General features: G+C 32.4%; 1 protein-coding gene across 3 annotated transcripts in view; it reads left to right on the forward strand.

Moving 5' to 3' along the window:
• The window catches only part of LOC118188636 (cell adhesion molecule 2-like), a 1,428,898-nt gene that overhangs the window by 1,178,107 nt on the left and 226,964 nt on the right, over positions 1-23,827 (forward strand). For all 3 annotated transcript variants that reach the window (XM_085815032.1, XM_085815034.1, XM_085815033.1), the window contains one exon: positions 7,549-7,682. In XM_085815032.1, the coding sequence (XP_085671158.1) occupies positions 7,549-7,682 (134 nt within the window). The remainder of the gene's footprint in view (positions 1-7,548; positions 7,683-23,827) is intronic.

Genomic DNA, 23,827 nt, shown 5'->3' on the forward strand with positions numbered 1-23,827 from the left:
CTTCAGAAGCAATATAATTGCTTAAGGGGACTCATACACCTTAAAACCCATAAGACAGATGTTCGAATAGGTGACTGTTGCAAGAATTGGGATTGCTTATTTATTTTAAAAGCAATTACTACCAACGTTTTACAGCTGACTACATAATATAGTTGCTTTCTGAAATAGTAATCAGAAAGTTTGTGTTGCCAAAAATATTTTATAATTTAATCCGCTTTGTGACAACATTTTTGTCATGTTTCCAACTTGCGCGCACAGTTTAAAACATTCTGTTTCATAATTTAATTCCATATTTATATATATCTTTTATAACATTTGGAAACTACTGTGAACCTAAAATTCTAAAAATTCTATGTTAAATTTTTATTTATTTTGAGTTGAGTTTATAAAATGTATTTTATTAACAAAATTTGTAATGTTTTCGTCCATAATTTTTTTAATATTAAAATATTCATCAGGTTGTTGGTTCAGTTAGAAAATAGTGCCCATATAAAGACTTCCATCAAATTTCAAGTATGCACCATTAGCCATTTTTAAAATATCATGCGCGCAAGGTGGAAACATGGCGAAATATTTTGTCACAAATAGGATTAAATTACAAAAGTATTTGTGGCAACACAAAGTTTCTGGTTACTAGTTTCCAAAGCGGCTATATTATGTAGTCAGCTGCAAAAGGTTGGAAGTAATTGCTTTTAAAATAAATAAAATATCCCAATTCTTGCAACAGTCACATATTCGAAGATCATGAGGGGTTTAAGGTGTTAAAGTTCCCTTAAAGAAATTAAGCTACATTTTTAAAACTAATAGAAAATTTTACATTGGCGGAAGGCCACCAGCGGCCGAATGGTATAGTCGAACATTAATGGTTCGGTCCATTGCTTGAATCTTGGCAAACGCTCTGGCTCTATGAATGTTTTCGTGGTACTTCCTATGTGTAATGTATATACGAACCAGTTCTCTAGAATTTCCTCCAAATGTGAGAGAAGTGCCTGAGAGAAGGCATCTCTTCTCTCAGGCAGATATCCATCGAGTATCTTGCCATATGAAATGAGCCAAATCAAACAATTAGATTTGTGTATTATTCTTTCAGTTTTAAATAAATGCTAAGTTTAAACTGAGCTTGAGAGACTCGATAAAAAAATACAAAAAGCTGATAAAATCAAATACACATATCGCCGGTCAAGAAATGGCGCAGAGTCTTCATAATGACAGTGAACCGTAACGAATCACTTGAAATGAATTGTAAAACTTCAACGCGCTGTTATTTGCTTTTTACGAAAACTCGCAGCTGAAAACCATCAGCAGTAAATATCAATTTGCATTTCTATGCTTGAACGGAATGAAGTGGAAATTTTCTTAAAATGCTGACTGCTGATACACATAGGGACCAATTACAGCAGAGTGATTTGGAGGTCGAATAAATTTATATTACTGTGCAAGATTGCAGGAAAGGTGACCCATTAGTGAGACATGCGGCTACAAACGTGAAAGTTGCTGTGACCCTCGGTGGATCACGAGGGCACAGAAACAAACCTGTCATGATCCCCAGTAAGTCACGCGGCTGTTAAGATGTGTTAGGGAAAGAGATAGGAAATGTGTTATGTCGATAGTGTTCTCAGTTATTTAACCCAAATGAGGATTCATACGAAATTAAGCATTGCATCCAAAGAAGGTTCGGTTGGGCTTATTGTTGAATGTGAAAAGTGTGGGTTCTTTCGGAGTGTTAGAGAAACCATTAATAAAAATCAAATCAAACCATTAATCATAATCACACCATTAATGCCCCCAAACCTTTTGACTCGCGGAGCTCATTGGTTTCTTTAGCTGAGCTCTTTAGGTGTACCATATAGCTAACAAGCTATTGATGTTTAAGAACTCTACTACATGGGTGGGTTAGATTAGATTATTAAAATATGGCAAAGCATACGAGTGCTATCTGCCTAGGCAAAGCGATGCCTTCGTCAAACACTTTCTAAGAGACATTTATTACACGGGTAGAGGGAAAAAAAGTATAAATAGATAGGTAATGTGAGGCAACGAGCTATCTGAAACAGCTGTGAAATAACAATGAAATGAAATTATATTTCAAAATTTTAACTTTATTATAATGTTTCAATTTATTCTCAAAACTATATTGTCAAGAGTTAGCCATACATAAAAGTTCTTTCAAAGTTCCGTAAAGCATGTTAATTTGTGTTGCAGTATTATCCCCGAGAACACCCCTAAAGTCGTTACAACAAATTCGGTTTCTTCAAGTTATACATTACATGCAGCTAAATTCAAACGCATATTCGTTCGTCACTTATTATTTCAAATTTGTTTTACTCTTTACGGAATACAATTATAATTTAATTTTTTTATGATGCAACTATAGTGCATTGTAGACCTAATTAGAGAAATAACTAAAAAAAGGGGAAAAGGGAAAAACCAAAATACATTTAATGAGACAGAAGAGATTGCTTTTTTTGCTCATGTCATTGTCTCATGACAATCTTTTTTTCTTCAGTGTGCTGCAGGAGAAACTCATGACGTTTCCCATTTTATCCTCATCTTAGTATGTAAATTCCACTTTTAAGAAGTTGCGATTTTTATACAGATTATTACTTTAACATCATTTTTATTAATGAACAGTTGAGTACACAAAAAACTCCTGGAAGCATCATTAAGAAACGAGGATTTTATCGTTATAACCTCTTACGTGAACTTAAGTCAGCAAGCCGTATACATTTATATGGGACTTTGTTTCGCGAAGCTTCAAACGGATTCTAAGAATCCTCGAAGGATCGAGAATGAGCAAAAAGCTTCTCGAATATGCAATTCTAAGTAATGGCTAAACATAGGCTGCTGGAGGAGACACGAAATTCAGCGTCGGGAATTTCCGTCATCAGAACATAATTTCTAAATTTCTTTTCTGGTTCTACTTTTTGCCTGTTATTCTTTAAATGCGTTCAGTTTTTATTTATTTTATTTTACCGGAGAGCCGAGGAGCTCCTGCGAAGTACACGCTGAGCCCTAAGGGCTCTGCAATTCACAAACAGGGAGCCGCTGAGATAGACCATCTGAAAAAAGCTGTAAACACCGAGTGGTTTTCATTGATTAGCAGACATGACGTTATTCTTCAGCAGTTTATAACTAAATGATACACTTAAGGCACTTTTAGAGCAAATATCAGATCTAAAATGCGATAAATGAATTTTTTGAGACCGCATTTAAAGAGGTTTTTCGAAGTTAAAAAGTTGACTGAAAACTGGACATAAGTAATAAAAATGATGGATGTTAAAAAAATAAATAAATAATAATTGCCCCCTATTTAATAATGTTGTCTGTCTCTAACCTGAATTAATTTCCTGTGAATCATATATTTCATACTTTTTTATATATATCATACATCTGCGCTGGGTGACTCAAACGGTATTTTTAAAAACAAAATGTATGACATAATAGCGTTTATTAACAAAAAAAATGCAAAATAGCATTTGAAAGTTTTCGAAAACCCATTAAGCGAGATGTTAGTCGCTGTGAAAGAACTATCAGAATCTGAAAAACATTACGTAATAAACTTTCTGAGAAAATTAATTCAAATTAAGGGTTTGAAATGCAACTGAAATGCAAAAAGGAATTAAAAATAGGGAATAAAGAATTAGAGAAAGTGTTGTTAAGAATTTTGTAAATAGTTGAGAGAACTATTTATCATATTTTTCACTTGTCAAGTTCTATTTTATGATACTTTAATTATATTTAATAATTTGTTTTGAAATTTTAGAATGCGATGAGTCTTACGAGAGAGATTGCACCAATTTTAAGAAATGGAAGCATCCTGATCTGGCATAAAAATGTCTCATTTAAATTTTAAAAAACGAAATTAGCATTTCATGAAGCTGATTTTATTTAAAAAAAATATGAGCATTTTACAGAAATTCAGAAGTTTCCGGATTACGACATCCGTTTCCATTTCAACACACTTTTTCCATAATTTTTCAACAACTCATCATGTTTTGCTGGGAAATTAAGCATACGTACGTCAAAATTTAATTGCATTCAAATGCGAACATTCTAAGAAAAAGTTTTTCGCGGAATGGTAAATGCTTGTAGAATCAAGAGCTTGAAATTCTTTCTCCAACTTAAATTTTAGCAGAAGCACACTGAAAGTATGCTAAGAAGATTTACTTCCTAAAGCAAGTTTGCAACCAGATTAAAAGGATTTAAAAGAAGATGCGGAAAGCAGCTTTTTTAAGTTCTCAATTAAGTTCATCACTAGACTTGGTTTAATCATGAATAGAATCAAGAAGGGTTGTTATTAGATTTTTATTTTAAAGTGAGGTTGAAAGCTGCAGTTCTATATAGAATAAAGAAAGAGCCTTATTGAACATCCTTCAGAAAATTAAGCGTATTTTGATCCCGAAATATCTATAATAAAATATAAATAGCATACTTGCAACCCAGTGTAAAAAGTGTCCTATTAAACAAGTTTCAATTTAATTATTATGTTTATTTAAATTGATATGCTATTTTTATGTTAATTCTTTTCTTTATTTTCTATTTCTTCCGTCGTCGTTTAACAAAATGCAAATTAGTTTGAATTTCAATATCGAGTGAATTTTCTGTTTAGAAGAAATATTATGAAAACTAAGGAATACTGCGGGTTAACTTGTGCAGACAAAACCTCTCGCTTAGCCAACCTGTACAATAGTGAATAATATTTTTAGAGCAAGTATTGGAATATAATTATCGAAGCGGTACTGAAAGATGGTAATTTGACTCTTAATTGTATTACTTTAGTTACTTAAATTCCTGAAAAACCGCGTTCTCAAGAGTAGCCGATTGGTTAAGATCGCTGAATACAGGGATTTCAGACCGACTTCGATCTCATATCAGCCGACAAGTGTATGGTTTAAGTGGTTTTTCTACGAGCCAGTTTCCTACGAGTCCCCTCGAAAGTCCTTCACGAAGACATCCCTCCCTTAGCTGGCTAGTCCTTATGAGCTTTCCCATACTCAGTTAGCCTAAGCTTGACAATCGGCAAGCTGCAATAAATGGTATTTTTTGGTACTACAAAACGGTACTTTAATTAAATCTCATGCTTTTATTGTATGTTCTGTGTTATTTAAGTTTAATTAAATATCTTGGAAAGTATATTCCTTCTGTCCACCAACTGGAATGTGTGGTATTTGACAGTAAAGTGGGGCTATTCGCATCGCACTTAAACAGCGAACTTGCTATCTCAGCAGATTTAAAAATGCGCTATATATTACTTTCAGATTCATAGGCTGCCATTAAGTCCATCAGTTCTCCACTATTACATGAGATTTTTCAGTTTCAGAAGTTCGGGTTTCTTAGAATAAGCGTGTTTTTCCAGTGGATCTCTGTCCATTGTACATGCCTTTTACATGATATAACCGTATGAACTCTTGTGTAAAATTAATGCCAAATATGGAAATAAATTGTCTTTTTAGATGCATCTGATAAACCAATGCGGGAGGCAGTGGATGCTTTTCGACTTCTTACTGCGAATGATTGCTTGGCTGTTCATCTGTGTCGTATTAGCGTTCTCAATGATGCCGCCTGCCCCTTGTGTGACAAAAACGAGCCTATGGACCAACATCATCTGCATATCTGAAGAGCTCTCCATTGAGATAATGGTGCTTCTAAGTACTGGGAGGCTATGAGAATCTTGGGGCGATAACATTTGTTTATCTCTTGAACATTTTGGTGTTGTTTCTGCTATCTGAATTTATTTTTTCCCCACTCTTACTATTTGTTTTTATTCTGTTTCTGTTATTTGATTTTATTCTCGCTCATGTGCCCTGTTATTCGAAATTTAAAAAAAAATACTTTGTAATACTAACAGTTTTTCTTTTCCAACAATTTAAACTGTTGGAATAAATAGCATAAATGACATCAGTAATTAATGCCTTCGTAAGCAAAAGTTAAGCTGTAAACAAATACTAGTTAATTTTCAGCTCCTTAACGTTGTAATGAATTACCTCATTTCTGTCCGTATGTTGTCCTGAAGTATATGGTCAGCACGTTTAGTCAACTAGTTGAAGATCTGTGGTTCGAACGTCGCTAAAAGACGTCGTCATTTGTCTGAAAAGTAATGACGCATTTTTTCTGTGTTCTTCAAAGATTCCTTGTTTATATAAAGAAAAATTACCAGTCAGTAGTAATAGTACCCATTTTTCATAACCATTTACTTTCTTTAATAAGCTGCGTAGATTCTCACCCGCGAAATAACCTAGCTTTAGTAGCGAAAACCTGAACACTGTTGTAGAGACATTAGGATTTTATGGAAGCCAGACAGAAGAAAAATTAGCAACCGCCTTCGCCGGGAATCGAAACACAGACCTCTGCAATACCGGCCCAGAGTGCAGAACCACTAAACCACGAAGGCACGCCAGAAAAGCGGGAGAAATACCTTATATACTCCCCTTTTTAAAGGGTGACTGGGGTTTTTAGGGGACCCAATCACCAAATCCAGGATGTGGAGAGTCATCATCCATAACCCTTTTAGTTCGGGCGGCACTGTAGACACATAAGATATTTTTGGAAGCAGACAGGATGAAAAATAGCATCTGCTTTCACCGGGAATCGAACCACGGACATCTGGATACCGGCCCCGTGCAGAACCACTACCCCACGAAGGCACGCCAAGAAGGTGGGAGAGATACCTTATAAGGTGCTGATCTACTGCCTCATCTGAAAGGACTATTATACTACGAAAGAAATTCTGAAGAAAGCTAAACAAGTGATTGCCTGAGAGCACAAGATCAGGGGAGTATGATACACATGACAACTTCTATTCATTCAGAAAGCAATAATTTTTGTCAGTGATCAAACTTGTGTGTGATATTGTTTCCAAGCTCCTATCAATAAGCCAACAAATCAGGTCGAATGTGTATTGTCGCCAGCTGGACGGTTTCGACGGATCAATCTTCCAAGAATATCTATAGATCATTAATCGTACAAGAACTGCATTCCATCCCTATACTGCGAGACTACACACAAGTTTAATCACCTGGCAGAAATTATGTTTGAATAAAAAGTGTTGCAACACGCATCATACTCGCCTGATGTTACGCCCTCAGATTGTCATTTGTTTCGCTGTCTGCAAAATTTCTTTCAATTCAGATGAAGCCGTAAATCAGTACTTTGTTTAGCCTTTTACTGATAATACTAGATTCTTTTGTGAATGAAGAATTAACGGAGCTCATTAAAAGAAAGCAAAAGTTATCGAACGAAACGGGAAATATACCTTTGATATACATTTGTATTTATATAAATAAAGGACCTTTGAAATATGTAGAAAAAAATGTGTCATGACTTTTCAGACAAACCGATAAATATTCTGCAAAGAATATGCATTATTTTAGCAGAACATGTGTATTTTCCTCTCCTCAAATACAATTTAATTTGTAACTGCATTTTCTAATTTTTAAATTTCATATATTTTGTTATTTCATTTTTTTTAAAATGGTAGATACGCTTCTCTTACTGTCTTTCTTCCTTTTCTTTATGTTATTCAAACTTTTTTCTTATTCTTTCCTACAGTACCGCCATCGGATGGACCTGTCTTGATGGAGGAAAAGTCGGATTATGAATTAGGGGATAATGTTTCTATCTTATGTAATTCTGGGAAGTCCAAACCTGCACCAGAGCTCAAATGGTATATCAATGACCAATTAGTAAGTCATGTTTTTTTTCCTATTTTATGACATGATTAGATAATATTAAGCAAGTATTACTTGTAATTATATCTTAGTATGAAATGTCTCAGATTGTAAAATATTTACTCATTTATCATGCAAGGGGGATTTTTCTCTCACTCTGAAGCACAGAGAGCATACATATCATTTACAATTACTTCCGATCCTCAGTCGCCTTTACTTTTCGATTGGATACTGTATTGGAAATGGGATTTTAGAATTGCGAATGTCGATATGTATTTAAACTATTTGTTCAAATATTCGATATGTTCATGAAATCGGTATAATTCTTTTAAAATAAATTTTCACAACATTTAGCAAATATTTATGCATTTTATTAATTATTATAAACTTTGTTAATTATTATGAACATAACTTTACTCTTGAAGATGGGATGTAAACTGAGAAAGTATTTTTCTTTATACTAGTTTGATTTCCGAAACAATTTTTCAGTTACGTTTCGTTACTACATTTCTTTCTGTATTACAGTAGAATAGCTTATAATATGAACGCTATATATACAACTTATAATACAGAGGATATTTAAAAACACTTGACACTGTATCGGGTATTCTAAAAATGAACTGCTTTTAAAAATACTTGATTTTACTGTTGAATTTTATGTGGCGAAAAAAGCGATGTTTAATAATAAAGTTAAAAAGGTTTTGTTAGCAGGAGTGAGTCCAAGAAAAGGCTGGTACGCTTCGAGGTCAGCAAAAACCTAAAAGCTTTGACAAATCCTTTCGTTCAGCGTTAAAATCTTAAATCGTTTAGAATTTTGTTTTGTTTATCATCGAAACTTCTTTTGCTTGAATTCATAAACTCTCCTTCGATTTGATCTGGTCTGATGGTTAATGCAGAGCTATGTTATTAATATTTTAACAATAAAATATTTCATACTCAAGACTTAGGATGATAAATTTTTGATGATCTCTGGTATTTAGTTTTGCGAATCAACACATGTGCTGGTTAAAATTATTTTGAAAAATTAAGTAAGCTATTAAAATGAAGAAAAGAATTAAACATATTTTTGTATGTCTTCAAAATTTATCACGCAAATTCTTATTCTTTTCTTAGTACGTCAAGAGATTTTTTTTACTTACTAGCGGGAAATCTTGTCATAGCAAAATCGAATTCTGAAATTGAAAATTTTAAATTGTCTACATTTTTCCTTTTTACGTGAGTGTTATATAAAGTTGCATTGCCTTTCATTTTTCGAAGTGCCTAATCACTATCAAATCTCGCTAATTTCATTTAATTTATCATCTCTAATTTTTCTTGTAGAATTAGATCCCATTTATCAATTTCCTATTTATCTAATTTTAATTGTTTTACTCCATAAAATTTAATTACAGCACCCATGTTTAACATTCTTATACTGTTTATCCATTGAACCAGAGTCACCAACTTGAGTTTATATCAATTACATTTTAAAGTTCATTTACAAATTGCATGCTCTACTTTAGGTCTTTTCGAATTACTAGCTATAGCGCTGTAGCACTGAATCCCAGTAACCCACTTGGCTATATCTGCCTGTATAACCATTTATTTAGCAGGTATAATAGATGCGCAGAAAAGCCTCCGAAACAATATGCTATGTAAGTTATTCTATTTACCTTTTGTATATTTTAGTCTTCATTCTACATTCTTCAGAGGTTACAATGGCAAAATTTCTCCATCATGTATTAGATTGCAATCTAAAATTTTCAGAATGCTAACTTTCGTCTTTTCTTTAATTAAGACCGCATTTGTCATCAAATAAGATGTTTACATATATAAAATGACATTGCACATGTGTTTTTGAAGGAAAGGAAATGATTACATGGATGATGTCCTTCTATATTCAAGATTCTGTTTAACAGTACTTCATTCACTAAACCACTGGTCTCAAACTGCCTGTCTGTTGCCTGCCTGCCGAATCAATTTTATGCGACCCACAAAACATTTCCGTTTGTTAATTAATATTAATATGACATTAATTTTATGACAGGAATTGCAAGAAAGATTGTAAGATCTTAATAATTTCGCGCACAATTTTACATTATTTTCCCTACCAATAAAAATGAACGATAGCGACACCCCCAAAAAAAATCTCCGAATGGAGCTAATTAATTTACCCTGAAATATAAATCTCACACAAAGATCTAAAGATAAAAATCTGACAAAGCTTTTTTCGTACTTGCCAAAAGAGAACCCCAGTTACGAATTTTTTCACTAAGAATAATCACTTTTTTTAATTAATAGGTACTATGTGAACACTTTTTTTATTTGAAGATGAAAATAAGTCTGAAAAAGGAAATAAATCTTGTTAAAGCTAGTTTCTAAGAAATTTTCTCCAAAGTTATAAATTTTATCAAAGTCGAAATGCGATAAGTTGTTGCATCTGAAATTTATACTATGAAATAAAGAATTTCATAACTATTTACATACAAATATACGTATTTCTTTGTGTATACGTCAAAAAAATTAATAAATAAAAGAAAGCCAACAGGTTGTAATTAATTACTCTCAAAGTTTGTCCCGCTTGGAAAGTTTTGGTAATTTGTTTATTTTTAGTAAAACTGCGCTATGAAGTTGTTATTTCAGTATATTATAATTATATGAAATAAGTGTTTGTCAGAAATTTAATATTTAGGTAACAATGCGTTTGAACTGAAAATGTATCCAACAGAAATGTCTTGCAGATACCAAACTTTAAATTTCCGGTAGAAAATAAATATAAATTGGAATATTTTCCTCCGTTTTGGAATTATTACTGTTTATGGTTTGATAAATATTTAGTATATAAAATTAAAACCTTTTTTCGTTGAAAAACATTTTCATTGCGTTTAAAAAACTGAAATTAAAAATTTGGCTACTTATCTGCTTCCAGATGGTGCATTTGGCAATTTCAGTTTTAGACCACTGCGCTAGACTACATTCCTCAGCAGTTTTGACTGCGAAATTAACTCCTCAGGCATTAGATAATAATCTACAGTTTTGAGATCCCAGTTTCTTTCTTGCTTTCTTCGTAATAAGTATGCTATTTCTCAAATATTCTTGTACGTAAAATGATACTACATTTTTGTTTCTGTAGAAACAAAAACCTAGCATGTATGAGTGTTTTGTACGTATAAAGCTTCAAATATCGACTACAGTATTAACTTATGGACTTTAACTTACAAGTTGTTAAAGTTTCCTTTTTTTCATTAATAACATATTTGTCGGAAAGTAAGATATTCTCGCACATGAATTGACATTATATTTCAAAATTTTAAAAAAATGCATATTATGTATTAATTGCCTTCTATCAATTTATGTTTTCATTGTTCTTCAAACACTAGTGTATATGCTTCGGCAGTTTTAGCAGTGAAATTACGCTGGAGGTTGTAGAATCATTATGCTATATCGATATTGGAGCGGGAAAAATGTGCACTGTTTTTGCGAGGCTTGATTTTTCTCTGGGCCTCCCGAATAGGGATGGAGCGTGTTTTCAGTTAACCATAAAAATAGGGAAAATGGGGGAGAAAATATCTTATATTTTCCTCCTTTCAAAAGGCGCTTCAGGCTGAAAGGCATGAGAAAAGCAGGGATAAAATACCTTATTAGGTATTAAAATGTATTTTAAAGTTCCAGATTATACAAGGTTCATAATTAATAATGTACGTTTTAGAATATTAGTTGTTCTCACGTATAAAACGACCTAGCAACTTTGTAAGAGAAAGGAATGCTTGCATATATAATTGAGCCCCATGCATGAGTATAATATATTGAAGAAAGAAAATTAAATCGTTCTAAAAACTGTGTGCATATGACATTTTTAATGTAACAATTAATGAATAAGCGATAAACTATATAAATATATTTCGTCGTGAATGCAAGTACTGTCTTTTGCCAAAACTAACCCACCGTTAATGAAGCCGTTGAATACTGGTAGTTTGACCTGGGTTTAATTCCAGGCGAAGAAGGCTGGCTGTATGGGCGTTTCCGTGATGATTTTCTCCATGTCTGAAGAGAATACGAACTAGGTTCCCTTAGATATTTCTCCAAGAAGGTATCTCTTTTCTTATGCAGATAGCCTTGCGTGCTTTTACATAAAATAAACCAAATCAAAACTTTCGAAAAATGTTTTCCATGTATTTCATTTTTTAGGTGTAGCTTATGAAAAATGTGTCTCATCGCTAGCAATTTACTTAGTTACCACTTTAAGAATCCAATATTTTAAATTTTTTTCATCCAATTTCAATAATCGTTTTTTAGGTTGTTATTCCTTTAAACGTTTATCACCTTCTTTGCAGAGAACTTAATTATGCAATCGAAGTTTTCTCGCGACAAAAGGTTTTATCTATTTATCTATTTTTATTAATTTTTTACTCTCTTCTCTTTTTCTGCTTCCTCTGACGAACATATCGTCTGGTCTGCTTAAAACGTCGTAATTGGAAGCACAACTGTCGTTAATTAAGTGCACATGGACGAGACAAAAAGCCACCAAAGACTTGAAAATTCTTGCTCCTACCTAACATAAATCAAAAGACTGCGCATAACATTTCTCCACCAGCGAATTCCCATCTAATTATATTATCGGCAAAGCGTTCCTTAAAAGAATATTCCGCCGTGATGTCTTAATTATCTGAACTAATGACGAAGCTACACCAGCCGGAAAATCATCTCGCTTCTCGAACGAAGAATCTTTAAAGCAGAAAGTTGCTGTTTGAAACACGAGTGTTTGTCCCTCGTGTCTTGTATGTAAAAGTACTTTCTTTTAACGAGATGTTTCCCTGCAAAATTGTCCTTTGTTCTTAAGTCAAAATTCATGCATCGCATTAAGTGCATCACCTGCGCTAGAATAATGTCTTTTCCAAAATTTTAATACGTTATTGAAGCTTAGGGTTCAGCTCTGTTTTGTTTACTAGGTACGTTTCGGAATAACTTCAAATATTCATGTTCCATCAGACATAATAAAAATTTTTAACTTTTCATTATGTGGAAGAATAGAAATGGTTAGATACCTCTTGCGTGTAAAGTTTTAATCTTTACGCGCATGATGAGAATAAATTATGAGGACTTATAAAACATATTTCATTAATTCTGTCACAAAATTTAGCCATGTGTCTGGTCTATATGGTATAACAAATTTAATGAATGGAAACTGACAGACATGTATAACACTTATCAGTGTTTTTTGCAAACTCATTAAGACCATGGAATTGAATGTCAAGTGAGAGAATTATCTTTTTAAGGTATTCAGACGCTTTTCTTTTCGTTCTTGTAGCGCAGCTGTTGTCGTATAGACCCAAAATAATCAAATTTAGTCGAGATTTGATTTGTTTGGCGCGTAAGACGAAGTGCAATGTATTTTAAAGTTCGTAAACTGATTGAAAAGAATTAAGTTTGAATCTTTATTTCAAAATAAGATGTCTTCATGATCTACTTTTTTAATACCAAAAGTACTATTTATTGGTTTTGAAACTCAATTTTTCTCCATATCACTTGTGTGTCCGAATCGCTTTTCAAACTTCTGATAACAAATGTTAACAATGTATAATTTTAAAAACAATTAAATAAGAATATGCGTGCATATATGCAGGTTCCTCTCACTGTTGAAATATTACATCAATTAGAGACATAAACATTCGAACACACAGTCCTCCACCCGAACACATGAACTTTGAAGCTCGAATTATGAATTTACAAGTTGTAATTTATTCATTTCATATTTTGTACAAATTTAATGAATTTTTGATTAACATACTCAGCGATTTGAAAACTAAAAGTGGCTATCCTGCTTATATAAGAGATGCCACACTTTACATATAATTTCACTAAAATTAATTTCATGTATATAAATTTTATAACAATACATAGTTTGTCTTTATTATGGTAGCTGTTTGAGGCGGGTAGCCGTGAGAACGAATATTTTTTATTGAAATAGGAGTAGCATCATTAGCTGCATAGAGCATTTTATTCTGTCAAAATTAGTTATGTCATTCTTTTATTTGTTCGATAATTCTTTGTCAAGTTATGAATGAAAATATGAACGTCAATACATAGTTTCTGATTTAAATTCCCTAAATTTGTTTACACTTTCAAATCACGTCGTATTTATCATATTTTAATGTTTTATTTTTTATGATCTAATGTTTAATTTTTAACCTAACTTTTAAAACTTTTTGGAGATTTGTCAGCACAAATATTGCCTTAAATAGTGGAATGTCAAATTCCAACAAATCCTTTAATTTTAAGGTACGTAAATTTGAGATTTTATTTCAAAATACATAGCTTAATTAAAATAATCGCTGATATAGGTGTAAATGAAATAGTTGTAGCATTTAAGGAAAGAAGGAAAAGAAGACCACATTTATCCTTGCAGGTGAAACAGCATTTCTCAGAAGCTGCAAAATAATGTGATTTAAATAAGTAATCCAGGATGAGGAAGTGGCACATAATTTAATTCCCTTATTATCTACATACATTTACATAATACTTTAAAATTCGAAATAATAAAAGTTTTCTCGTATAATTCCAGCAAAACTATCATTGAATATTTTTTCCTAATTAATTTTTCCTCCTTAATATCTTAAAATTGATTTGACTGAAAAATTACAATTCAGAAAAATAATGAGACTGGTTTAATTTGACATTAAATTTTTAGAGATTGCGTTACATTACATAAATTATCTTACTCATTGTGAATTAAAAAGGATGTCCTAACAAAATCGCCGGACTTAATATGTCCAATAAAATACTGTTTTTCAGAAATAAGTATTTTTACATATTTACGAAGTAATTCTTCCGATTTAAGAATGAAAAATATTACCTGTCTTCTACGATTTGATCTTCAGCGCCACACACTTTCGTAATCCTGCTTTCACATATCTGTTTACTGAGGTGGTTAATGATACAGTGAATTTCCTCTTTAATATCTTCCGTTGTTAATTTTTCTAGGATTCTTCGTTCGGAATTTTTTGGGCTTTCTTTATCAATCTGCGATGTATTGCTTTGTTAGACGCATTTCCACGTCCAAGAATTGCATGATACTTCGCAACAATTTGTATTGAACACTCGTCATTCTTGTAATGGAATTTTACAATCAAAACTTACTGTTCCTTTTCGTAACGCTCTATGTCGATTAAGCTTCAACGAAGTTGCAAAATGAGCTGACTGTGATAAAATGCCATTGTTGCTACGTTAAAGCAAACCTGGCATTCTTAAGTCGAAACATCTACCTGTATTAAGTACGTAAAAATCTTTTCCATTTACTAAAAATAAAATACTTTGGAAGCCAAAAGTAAATCATGCGTTTTTGTTGGGATATCCTATAGTATTATTGAACTTGAATGGGTCTTGACAAACATATTTTTTAAAAGTATTCAAACTATTTTAATTCTATTTAATTGTTTTTATTGATAACACAGTTATATTTAGCGACCTTATATTAGTTATATTAGCGAAGTGAATCTAGGTGCAATGATTATTGCTTAAAAAATCAGTTATTTATATGCTAAATATTTTACATCGGCTATAGGTGTATAGCCCCTTAAGTAGAGTCCTTTAAACTGAATTTACATATTTACAACATTTTTTTAATAATTCTAAAACACGAGTTGTTTCCGTTTCCTTCGAAATATTTAGCATTGTGAAGATTGTTCACTTCAACGTTCCTCACAACTCTTTTTCAATGTAAAAAATTGCTCCGACAGCGTATTTAATGAATACATGAATTTACGTATGAGTATTTATGAATTCGTATTTAATGAATACACGAGTTTATATATGAATATATGAGTTTATATCTGTACTATGAGGAGCGTTCTTATTGCTTTTAGACGGGGCTCTTAATGTCACAACAATAACAGTATACGCAAGCCAAGATAAAATAATCCTGAATTTTAAATGAATTCTCTCCATGGAATGGCTTTTCAGAATGCTTGCGTAAAAATAATATTTGTCATTACCTTCCATAGTTAAAAGTGCCAACATGCCTAACTGTATTGTACAGCTTATTTGATTATAAAGTTTTGGTTGATCACAGGAAAGCTAGGATAGAGACTCACCCCTAAGGTATTTCACATCAAAATTGGGATAAATCTGAGTAAAGTCGTACTATTACCTATAAAGTTGAAGAATAATTTTGTTAAGCAGGAAAAGAGACAATTGTGAATTGCCCTAGCCTGGATTTGAACACCAGATCTCTCGATTGCTACCCGGCCTATCCAGTTACACCACGAAGGCACGCAGAAAGGAAGGACGAAATTCTTTGTGAGGTCTTCAATGTCGTCTTGATCGACGACAAACAATGCCTTTTTTTGACAATACAGAATTCGTAGATCTAATCTAGATTATATATAGATTAAAAGAATAAATAAGAGTAACATGTATACTCTGAATTGATGAACAATTTATTTTTCTTCATATTCCGTGGAACGAATTCCTTTTTTTTTTTGGCTGTATTTTTCAGAAGTATTACCAATGTTAACAAAAGACGTGTCGTTTTAGCGTAATTGTAAACTCATGTAACAATCCAAATAAACCGTTTCCCTCAGTTTAATGCAGTCTCGTTTTCCGGAGCAAGAAATTTCGAACAAACAGTGGATAATTACTTTGTTTAGATAACTGGAATGAAAGGCAGGCAACATTGCTTACTTTTGAGAATAAGAGGCAGCTTTGTTTCGCTTGAAATGCTTTAATTTAAGTGTTATTAAAATCAAAAATCAGAAATTTTCTTTTTTGGGCGATGAATATATTTTGACTAAATGTATCTCAAATCTACAGATGGAATCTATGCAACTTAACATATTGCTATAATATGTATATATACTGAGCATTTAATGTATCATCACAATGTAATCATTACATTTCTGGACTTATCCAAACATTCCAGATTCGTCGGCATAAACATTCATCGGTCTCAAAACGCGCCATCAGTGCCGTAATGACGGAATAAAGGCAGTCGTAAAGGGGCCTCTAAAGGTGAATTTAGCTTTGTAATGGCGATATCATTTCGTTCCAATTCCCGGTGTGCTCTTCGTCCAGAATGCATTTGAGCTTCATGTGATTGTTCGCTGATGGATCTGTAAGTAATGGGGGTTTTGTGGAGATTTCGTCTTCCTTATTTCAATGTCTGTGTCCCACAGACAATGATAGTCACGAATGACATTACATATTACTGTAGATTAAAGAATGGGAACAGCATGGAAGAAAAAAAGTCATAGATAATGGCTTGGAAGGTATTCCTACCAATTTTATACGTTTCTTTCTTGAATGCAAAAAGGTTTCCTTAGACTTTCATTTATTTTCACAATGTCTCTTTCTTCTGAATGAGGTCAAAATGTATATGTGCACGTACACTGTGCATAAGAAAAGGGGTGGGAGGGCAGTTCTACAATATATCTCCCGTTCTACTGAGCCGACTGACGAAATTTAACTTGCGTTTTTCATGTCTCAAAAGAGCGACTTAGTATATATATTAGATTTATACATAGCATTGTTCAAATTTAGGTAGTTCGATAGAAAATGACATACCGATTTTTTCCATACATTAATATCCCTTTTTTGATTAATCATACTTGATTCATTCTTTCACTATTTAGGTTCAGTTTGAATATAATTGGCAGATATTTTCTGATTTAATTTTTTAAATTGTGTTTTTAGTAATTTTCATAAATTTTTCAAAAAATATTTTTCGGTATAACTTACAATATTTTTACCATCGTCTCAAAGCACATGTATTTCTAAGCATACTTGCAAAAATTAGAATTTTGTATTCCAAATTTCCAAAGGTAACACGTGAATTTATATATTGACACTTTTCAAATTTGGCATATTTGTTATAAACGATAATAACATCAAATGCGGTTTGCATACTTTGTTTAAAGTTATTTGGAAGAATGGACGAAGCACCTTGTTTTCCAGTCGGGCTCGATGAAAAGGAAAGGAAAATAGGTTAACATAAATTAAGAATTACTCCAAGTGAATTATTCTCGACGCAAACTGAAAAGTACGCCAAGATAAATTTTTAAGTTTCTTGGTAAGTTACAAACCAAATGTTTACAAAATTTAATACTTAGGCACGATTTTAGTTAATCAAAATATGGAAAAAAATGGTATGCAATTTCAAAAAAGTCTGATTTTGTTTCAAAATATCTATGTCAAAACAGTGCTATCTATAAATCTAATATATATCCTAAATCTCGCTTTCCAGACATGGAAAATGTAAATTAAATTTCGTCAATTGGCCCAGTAGAACGGGATATATTAAACTGTCTCTTTTCTTTTCTGTGCATAGGGTACTTCTTTTATTGCAAACTAATCGCACTGAATCCGCGTTTTGAAATTTTTTGCTGACGAAGAAAATCAAAATATGGAAAAAAATGGAATAATAAATGGAAATAATATGGAAAAATATGGAAAATAAATAATGGAAAATATGGGAAAAATATTTTAAAGGGTGTTTAAAAAGTTGCGCACAGCTTTCTTATCCATGGTTTAAATATTTGAGGCTAATTAAATAAAGAAGGCTCTCAGAACAATTTTGAGAACATGACACCACCTATTAAAAATATTTGAAAGTTAAATTGACAGATAGTCCACTTAGACAGATAGTCCACTTACAAAACATCCAATAGCGAGTTCTTCCTCGTTAAGCTAAATAAATTGTATCAAAATAAAAATTGCAATATGCAGAATTTGTCTAAAATGGGTGTCGTTTTTTTTTTTTTTTTTTTATTTAATCCTTATACATTGGAAATCGGTATTTTGTTTTTAGATCAAGTTTCATTTTGTGAGATATAAAATTCCGATTTTTAGCATTTTAATAACTGGGAACTTCAAACATTTAATTTTTGCATAATAGTTTTCGAGGCGTAAAAGATAACTTTTAGCAAACACATATGATATTTTTACATTAGAACCTTAACACGCGTAGCTTTCTTAGCAAAATCTGTTTACGGTTTTATGAAACTGATGACTTTGAGAAATTTGAGAGAATTTTTAACAGTTTAACGTAGATGTAAAAAAGATTTTTCCTGTGAAAGACATTTTAGTTTCACATAATAATTTATCCTGAAATTGTAAAACTGCGTTATGATTTCTATGCATTTTCGTAATTTCAATCCAAAGCAAAAGATCTATACTGGAGTTTATATTCATAGCTATTTTAATTTAAATCAACTCAAGATCTCATTTTCGAATTACAGATTATTCTTACTAAAACACTCCAGACTGCAACCGTAACGACTCATTTTAATGCAAGCAAACATCACGTCCTCTTCTGGAAATCCATTTTAAAACAATTTATGATGTCTCTGACAGTCATATTTCATTTCTATGCCGACAGTTTCTAATACAAGATCACATAATTAATATTCTTCAGGCAAAAGGCTCTTAAGCTAGAAGCAGTTTGATTTTAATTCTCTCCTAAATGATCGATATTTACTGCAAGTAATTTAAAATCGCTTAAACCTGTAGGGGGTGGGTGTTGTTGAGGTAAAGACTTGCACTCAGATTGAATTACTTATCGCAAAACGAGTTTTACACAGGAAAGGAATGGAATCGAAATTACTTTTGCTGATATTCATGCAAATAATTTTGCAGGGAAAGAATTGCTCTTCTCCCCCTCTTCAAATCGTTGCCTTGTCACCTAAGATCTTACAGAAATACTATTTAAAAACGCTCAATTTTGATATGTTTGCAAAGGATAGCATTTTATTTACTTGGTTTCCTTCTTTCTTTTTACTGTAAATGTTATAAAATATTTAATATTTATATTGGATTTAATAAACTTTGTCTCAGATATTTTCATTCTGAATAATTAAAAGTAAAATGTATTACAACTTCAAGAAAATAGATTGAGGAATAAAAGCGAAATTCTGCAAATGGTGCTGTGATAATGAAAAAATAATTTTCTACACAGTACTGATCACAGTCCTTTGAATTCACAGCATATTCTCTTTGCATGGATCCGATAAATTGGACCAAAAACATTCAAACGTAGAATTTAAAATTATTCAAAAACCAACCTTAAATGGAGTCAGAATTTAAATAATACTGTATCGATTCTGAGACTGATTGCGACAAAATTTCTTTCTCAGAAGCAATGAAGAAGAATTTTTCTCAAAGGCAGGAACACAAACAACTGCATTTCTATCGAACTTTATGGGAGGAGTCAAGATAAATGAACATGAAATCTATCGAGGAAAAACAGTAATGAAATGTAATAAAGCTAAGGTTTTATACCTTACAGCGTTCAGAAGAACCGGAATGAAGTGTTATGTCGTTAACTAAAGGTGATCAATTCTAATAAAAATGAAAGACATTAAGAAACCTAATTCACAAGCTGAAAACGTTTCTGTGCGTAATTTTTACAAACCAGAGCTACAATCGGGGTTAGGTGGGCAAATATTAGCTATGGAAGAATGTCTGGAAAAGGAGGATAATCAAATTTGCAATTTGACAAACAAATTAAAAAGGAAGGAGAAAAGAAAGAAATTTTAGATTAAAAAAAATCTGAAAGCTTTTAGATTTTATATTATTCCCAAACGGGCGTTTTTTTTCATTTACAGACACATACACCTTTCGAAAGCATTTGGGCTAACGCCATATAGGGCGGAAGATATTTAAAGACACTCTACGATAGACAGTCTCTCGCGCTGAAGATAAAAGTTTTTCCTTCAGTGTTGCCACTGTTCGCTTCGAAATTGTTTCAGTTTTTTAATCAAAAATTCATTAATGTTTTACAAAATAGGAAATAGACAATAAAAAAATTTCAAATTCGGGTTTCCAGGTTCCCATGTTCGGGTGGAGGACTTTGTTATTCAAAATATGATGTAGATTCCTTATTATTTAATTTCTTTGTAAGTAACAAAGAGCAATAATATTTGGTGGCAAAAGCGATACAGCCGTTTACAGTGATTGGACGCATAATGCTGTTTCGAGACTAATAGCCCTTCTGGGGCCTAAAACATTTGGCCTAAAAATGCAATAGTTTTAGAACTCTAGCATCTTAGCATAATTAATATTTCATTATTGTTTTCAATGACATGTGATTCTACATTCATTTTCTCTTTATTTCGCCCTTTGATTTCATTATAAGTATAGTTTGAGGGTTCTCCTACTTTTGCAAGATTTGTTTTCTCCTGAAGGAGAGGAAGTTGTGTTTATAGCTTCGAAATAGCGAAGTTTTATTAAACATCTAGGCATTATGCGTCCAATGGTTCTTTTTTAAATTTTAAACCGTATTAACATTTTGATTTTAAAGGACAATTTTATAAAAACTAAAAATCTTACCACCTAAGAAATTATTTTAGTTGCTCAGTACAGAACTATCATTGTGACATTAACCATTTGTACACGAGCCCTCTTTCGTTTGGGTAAACTAGCAACTCGAGGCGATTTTTCGTATGCTTGGTGAATTTCTCAAAGGTAACTAAAAATGATTTCGCACGCAATTGAAAGAAATCTAACGGTGCTTTCATGTCTGAAAATACTTGCAGTCCTGCGACTCTTTGATCTAATACAAACAGTTTACTTTAAGATATTTCTTCGGATTCTTTGCGTGTTATCCATTCGGAATTTTCTGTCCCTACTCCGGAGTCACTGCCGCTTTCAACATTCTCTATCTATTTCCATAATTTTCGCCTTCCTACATCTTTTACTTCACCGTTACCTTCATGACTACTTTCCTGCTCTCTATCGTCAAGTTGTCTATGCAGAGTCGTAATATCGTTATTCATCTACGAAACATCGAACCCATCTTCACTTGAACTGATTCCTTCATCGTATTCCCCGCTTCAAGTATTCCGTAACTTTAAAAATAACATTCCTGTTGCCACGTTTGTCGAATTAGAACTAACCTTGAAGACACATATGTAACAAAAAAGTCTAAAAGACTTATTTAAGGTTAAAGACTGACAGTTTTTTTAATGAACTTATTAATGAATTTTATTATTGAACACACTCGAGAAGCAGTATTACCGAAACGAAATCTAATTAAACATCGTTACCGCTCAAATTATCGTGCCAAACCAAGTGGTGACCGACAGTCGTCTCTCGAGTTACCACATGAAATAAAGTGGTGTCGGAGTGTCACCCCGCGAATGTAAAGATTTAAAGCTCATACATTAAATTTCTATTGTTATGAAACGCAAAGAACAAAAATTATACATTATTCATGTAGAGACATTAGGAAATTTTTTGGAAACAGGAAAGATGAAAAATATGCAACGCCTTCGCCGGGAATCGAACCACGGACCTCCGGAATACCCCCCTCAGCGTGCAGACCACCACACCACGAAGGCATGCCAAGAAGTCGGAAGAAATACCTTATATTCTTAGTAAAGGAACGTGATTTTAAAAGTTTCTTTTAAAATCTTAGTATGATATTGAGCCCTGTTATATAACGCAACTAGGGTATGGTCGATTTATTTTGTACAAAATTTTGATATCAAAACCCGAGCTTTCATCGCACTTGAATGCAGGAAAACAATAATTAATATTCTTAGTAAAAAAAACCATAACTCGTAATCCTCTTTGTATGTTTTCAATAATATTTTTTCTCTTTCCTTTGGAAATGAATACTTCTATCGGTAATTGGGGATATCTAATTAGCAAAATTAATGCCAAAGTATTCATCGACAATCGAATTTCGATAGCGTCTGTAAGCAGAGAAGTTCAGGTAATGAGCCAGTATCTAGATTGTTTATCGGAAATTATACACCTCATATAAAAGTAGATTTATCTTTACATTTTATTTATCTCAATATTCATTTCATCCCTGATTTTTAACAACCATGTAAATGCAGACATTTTAATGCATCTAAAATATTTGTTAGTTTTACTTAGTTTTCTAAATAAAGTAATTATCAGCTCTCTTTAGAATAGAGTTTTTTAGATTTTTGACTCTTTACTTCCTTGATTTATGCGTAAATTAAAAACTTCCGTTCTTCTAAAAAGAAATTTTAAAAATAATTTTAATTTAAAATTAAAAAATAGACATAATATATCATATAGTTATTTTTAAACCTATTGGGATCGTGCACTGTACTTGAAAGATTATAACATAATTTTGAAATATTCAAGCAAGAAAGCGAAGTGCTTGTACAAACCATTAGGCTTTAAGGAGCACCAAACATGAAAAATTAAGTGAGTCTTACTGGAGTTCGAACCACTCATCTTCTAGTTATTAACTAGACGCGCAAATTGTTTACAGCACGTGAATACGCATGAAGCAGTACAATAATCTTTTAAGGGATTTACCAAACATGGTTTACTGAGAAAATTAGTGACATGTATTTTGTGTATTTTGCCGTTCTGATTTGTATGCTGAATAGCGATACAAGCTGCCGTACCGATGGGTCCGGCTTTGAATCCTTCAGAAGGATGACTGTTTGTTTACAAACATATAAACAGATACCCGTGAGCCCAAAGTTCCTCTCAAGGGGTTTAGAGGAAGAAAGGAGGGGTGGGAGACCTTCAAATTATCCCTTGAGATTGTCCTCGAATCGTCCCTCAAATTGTCTCCATCACAGATGGAACGAAGTTGTATAGTTACTGCAATGGAGCTACATCTTTACGACAAAAGTGAAATTGTGAGGTTCCTCCCATTTACCATTGTACTTGTCATACAGTTCAATAATTTTTTATATTTAAATAGTCGCTTGGGATGGGAGTATCTTTCTTATTAATGTATGTCTTATTAATGTATTTCTTATTAATGTATGTCTTATTAATGTATTTCTTATTAATGTATGTCTTATTAATGTATTTCTTATTATTTCTTATTAATCATGGGAGTATCTTTCTTATTCTCACTATTAAGTTTTCAAACACGAGAACATATTTATTAACTTCAGTTCTCCCAGCGTAATGCGGCTACGGGCCAACTTCCATTGCTGAATCGTCAACGAAGACACCTCTTTCCATAAGCTTCTATAGCTCTTGCGTCCTCGATGCTTTGCCATATTCAAATAAACAAACCGGTGTCCCATGTACTTTTTAACTTAGTCTCTTGGTAACTTTAATCTCTTGGACTCGATTTTGAGAACAGCTACCACTGAACCTTCTATCTCATCCAGCAGAGGCCTTTGCAAAAGAAACCAAAATTAATGAGTGCTTACTGGGTAAAGCAAAATATTATCCCTTTGCCAGTG

Source organism: Stegodyphus dumicola, chromosome 4 (assembly GCF_044657685.1).
Source record: "Stegodyphus dumicola isolate Sdum_Otavi_A_Nest chromosome 4, ASM4465768v1".
NCBI lineage: Eukaryota > Metazoa > Arthropoda > Arachnida > Araneae > Eresidae > Stegodyphus > Stegodyphus dumicola.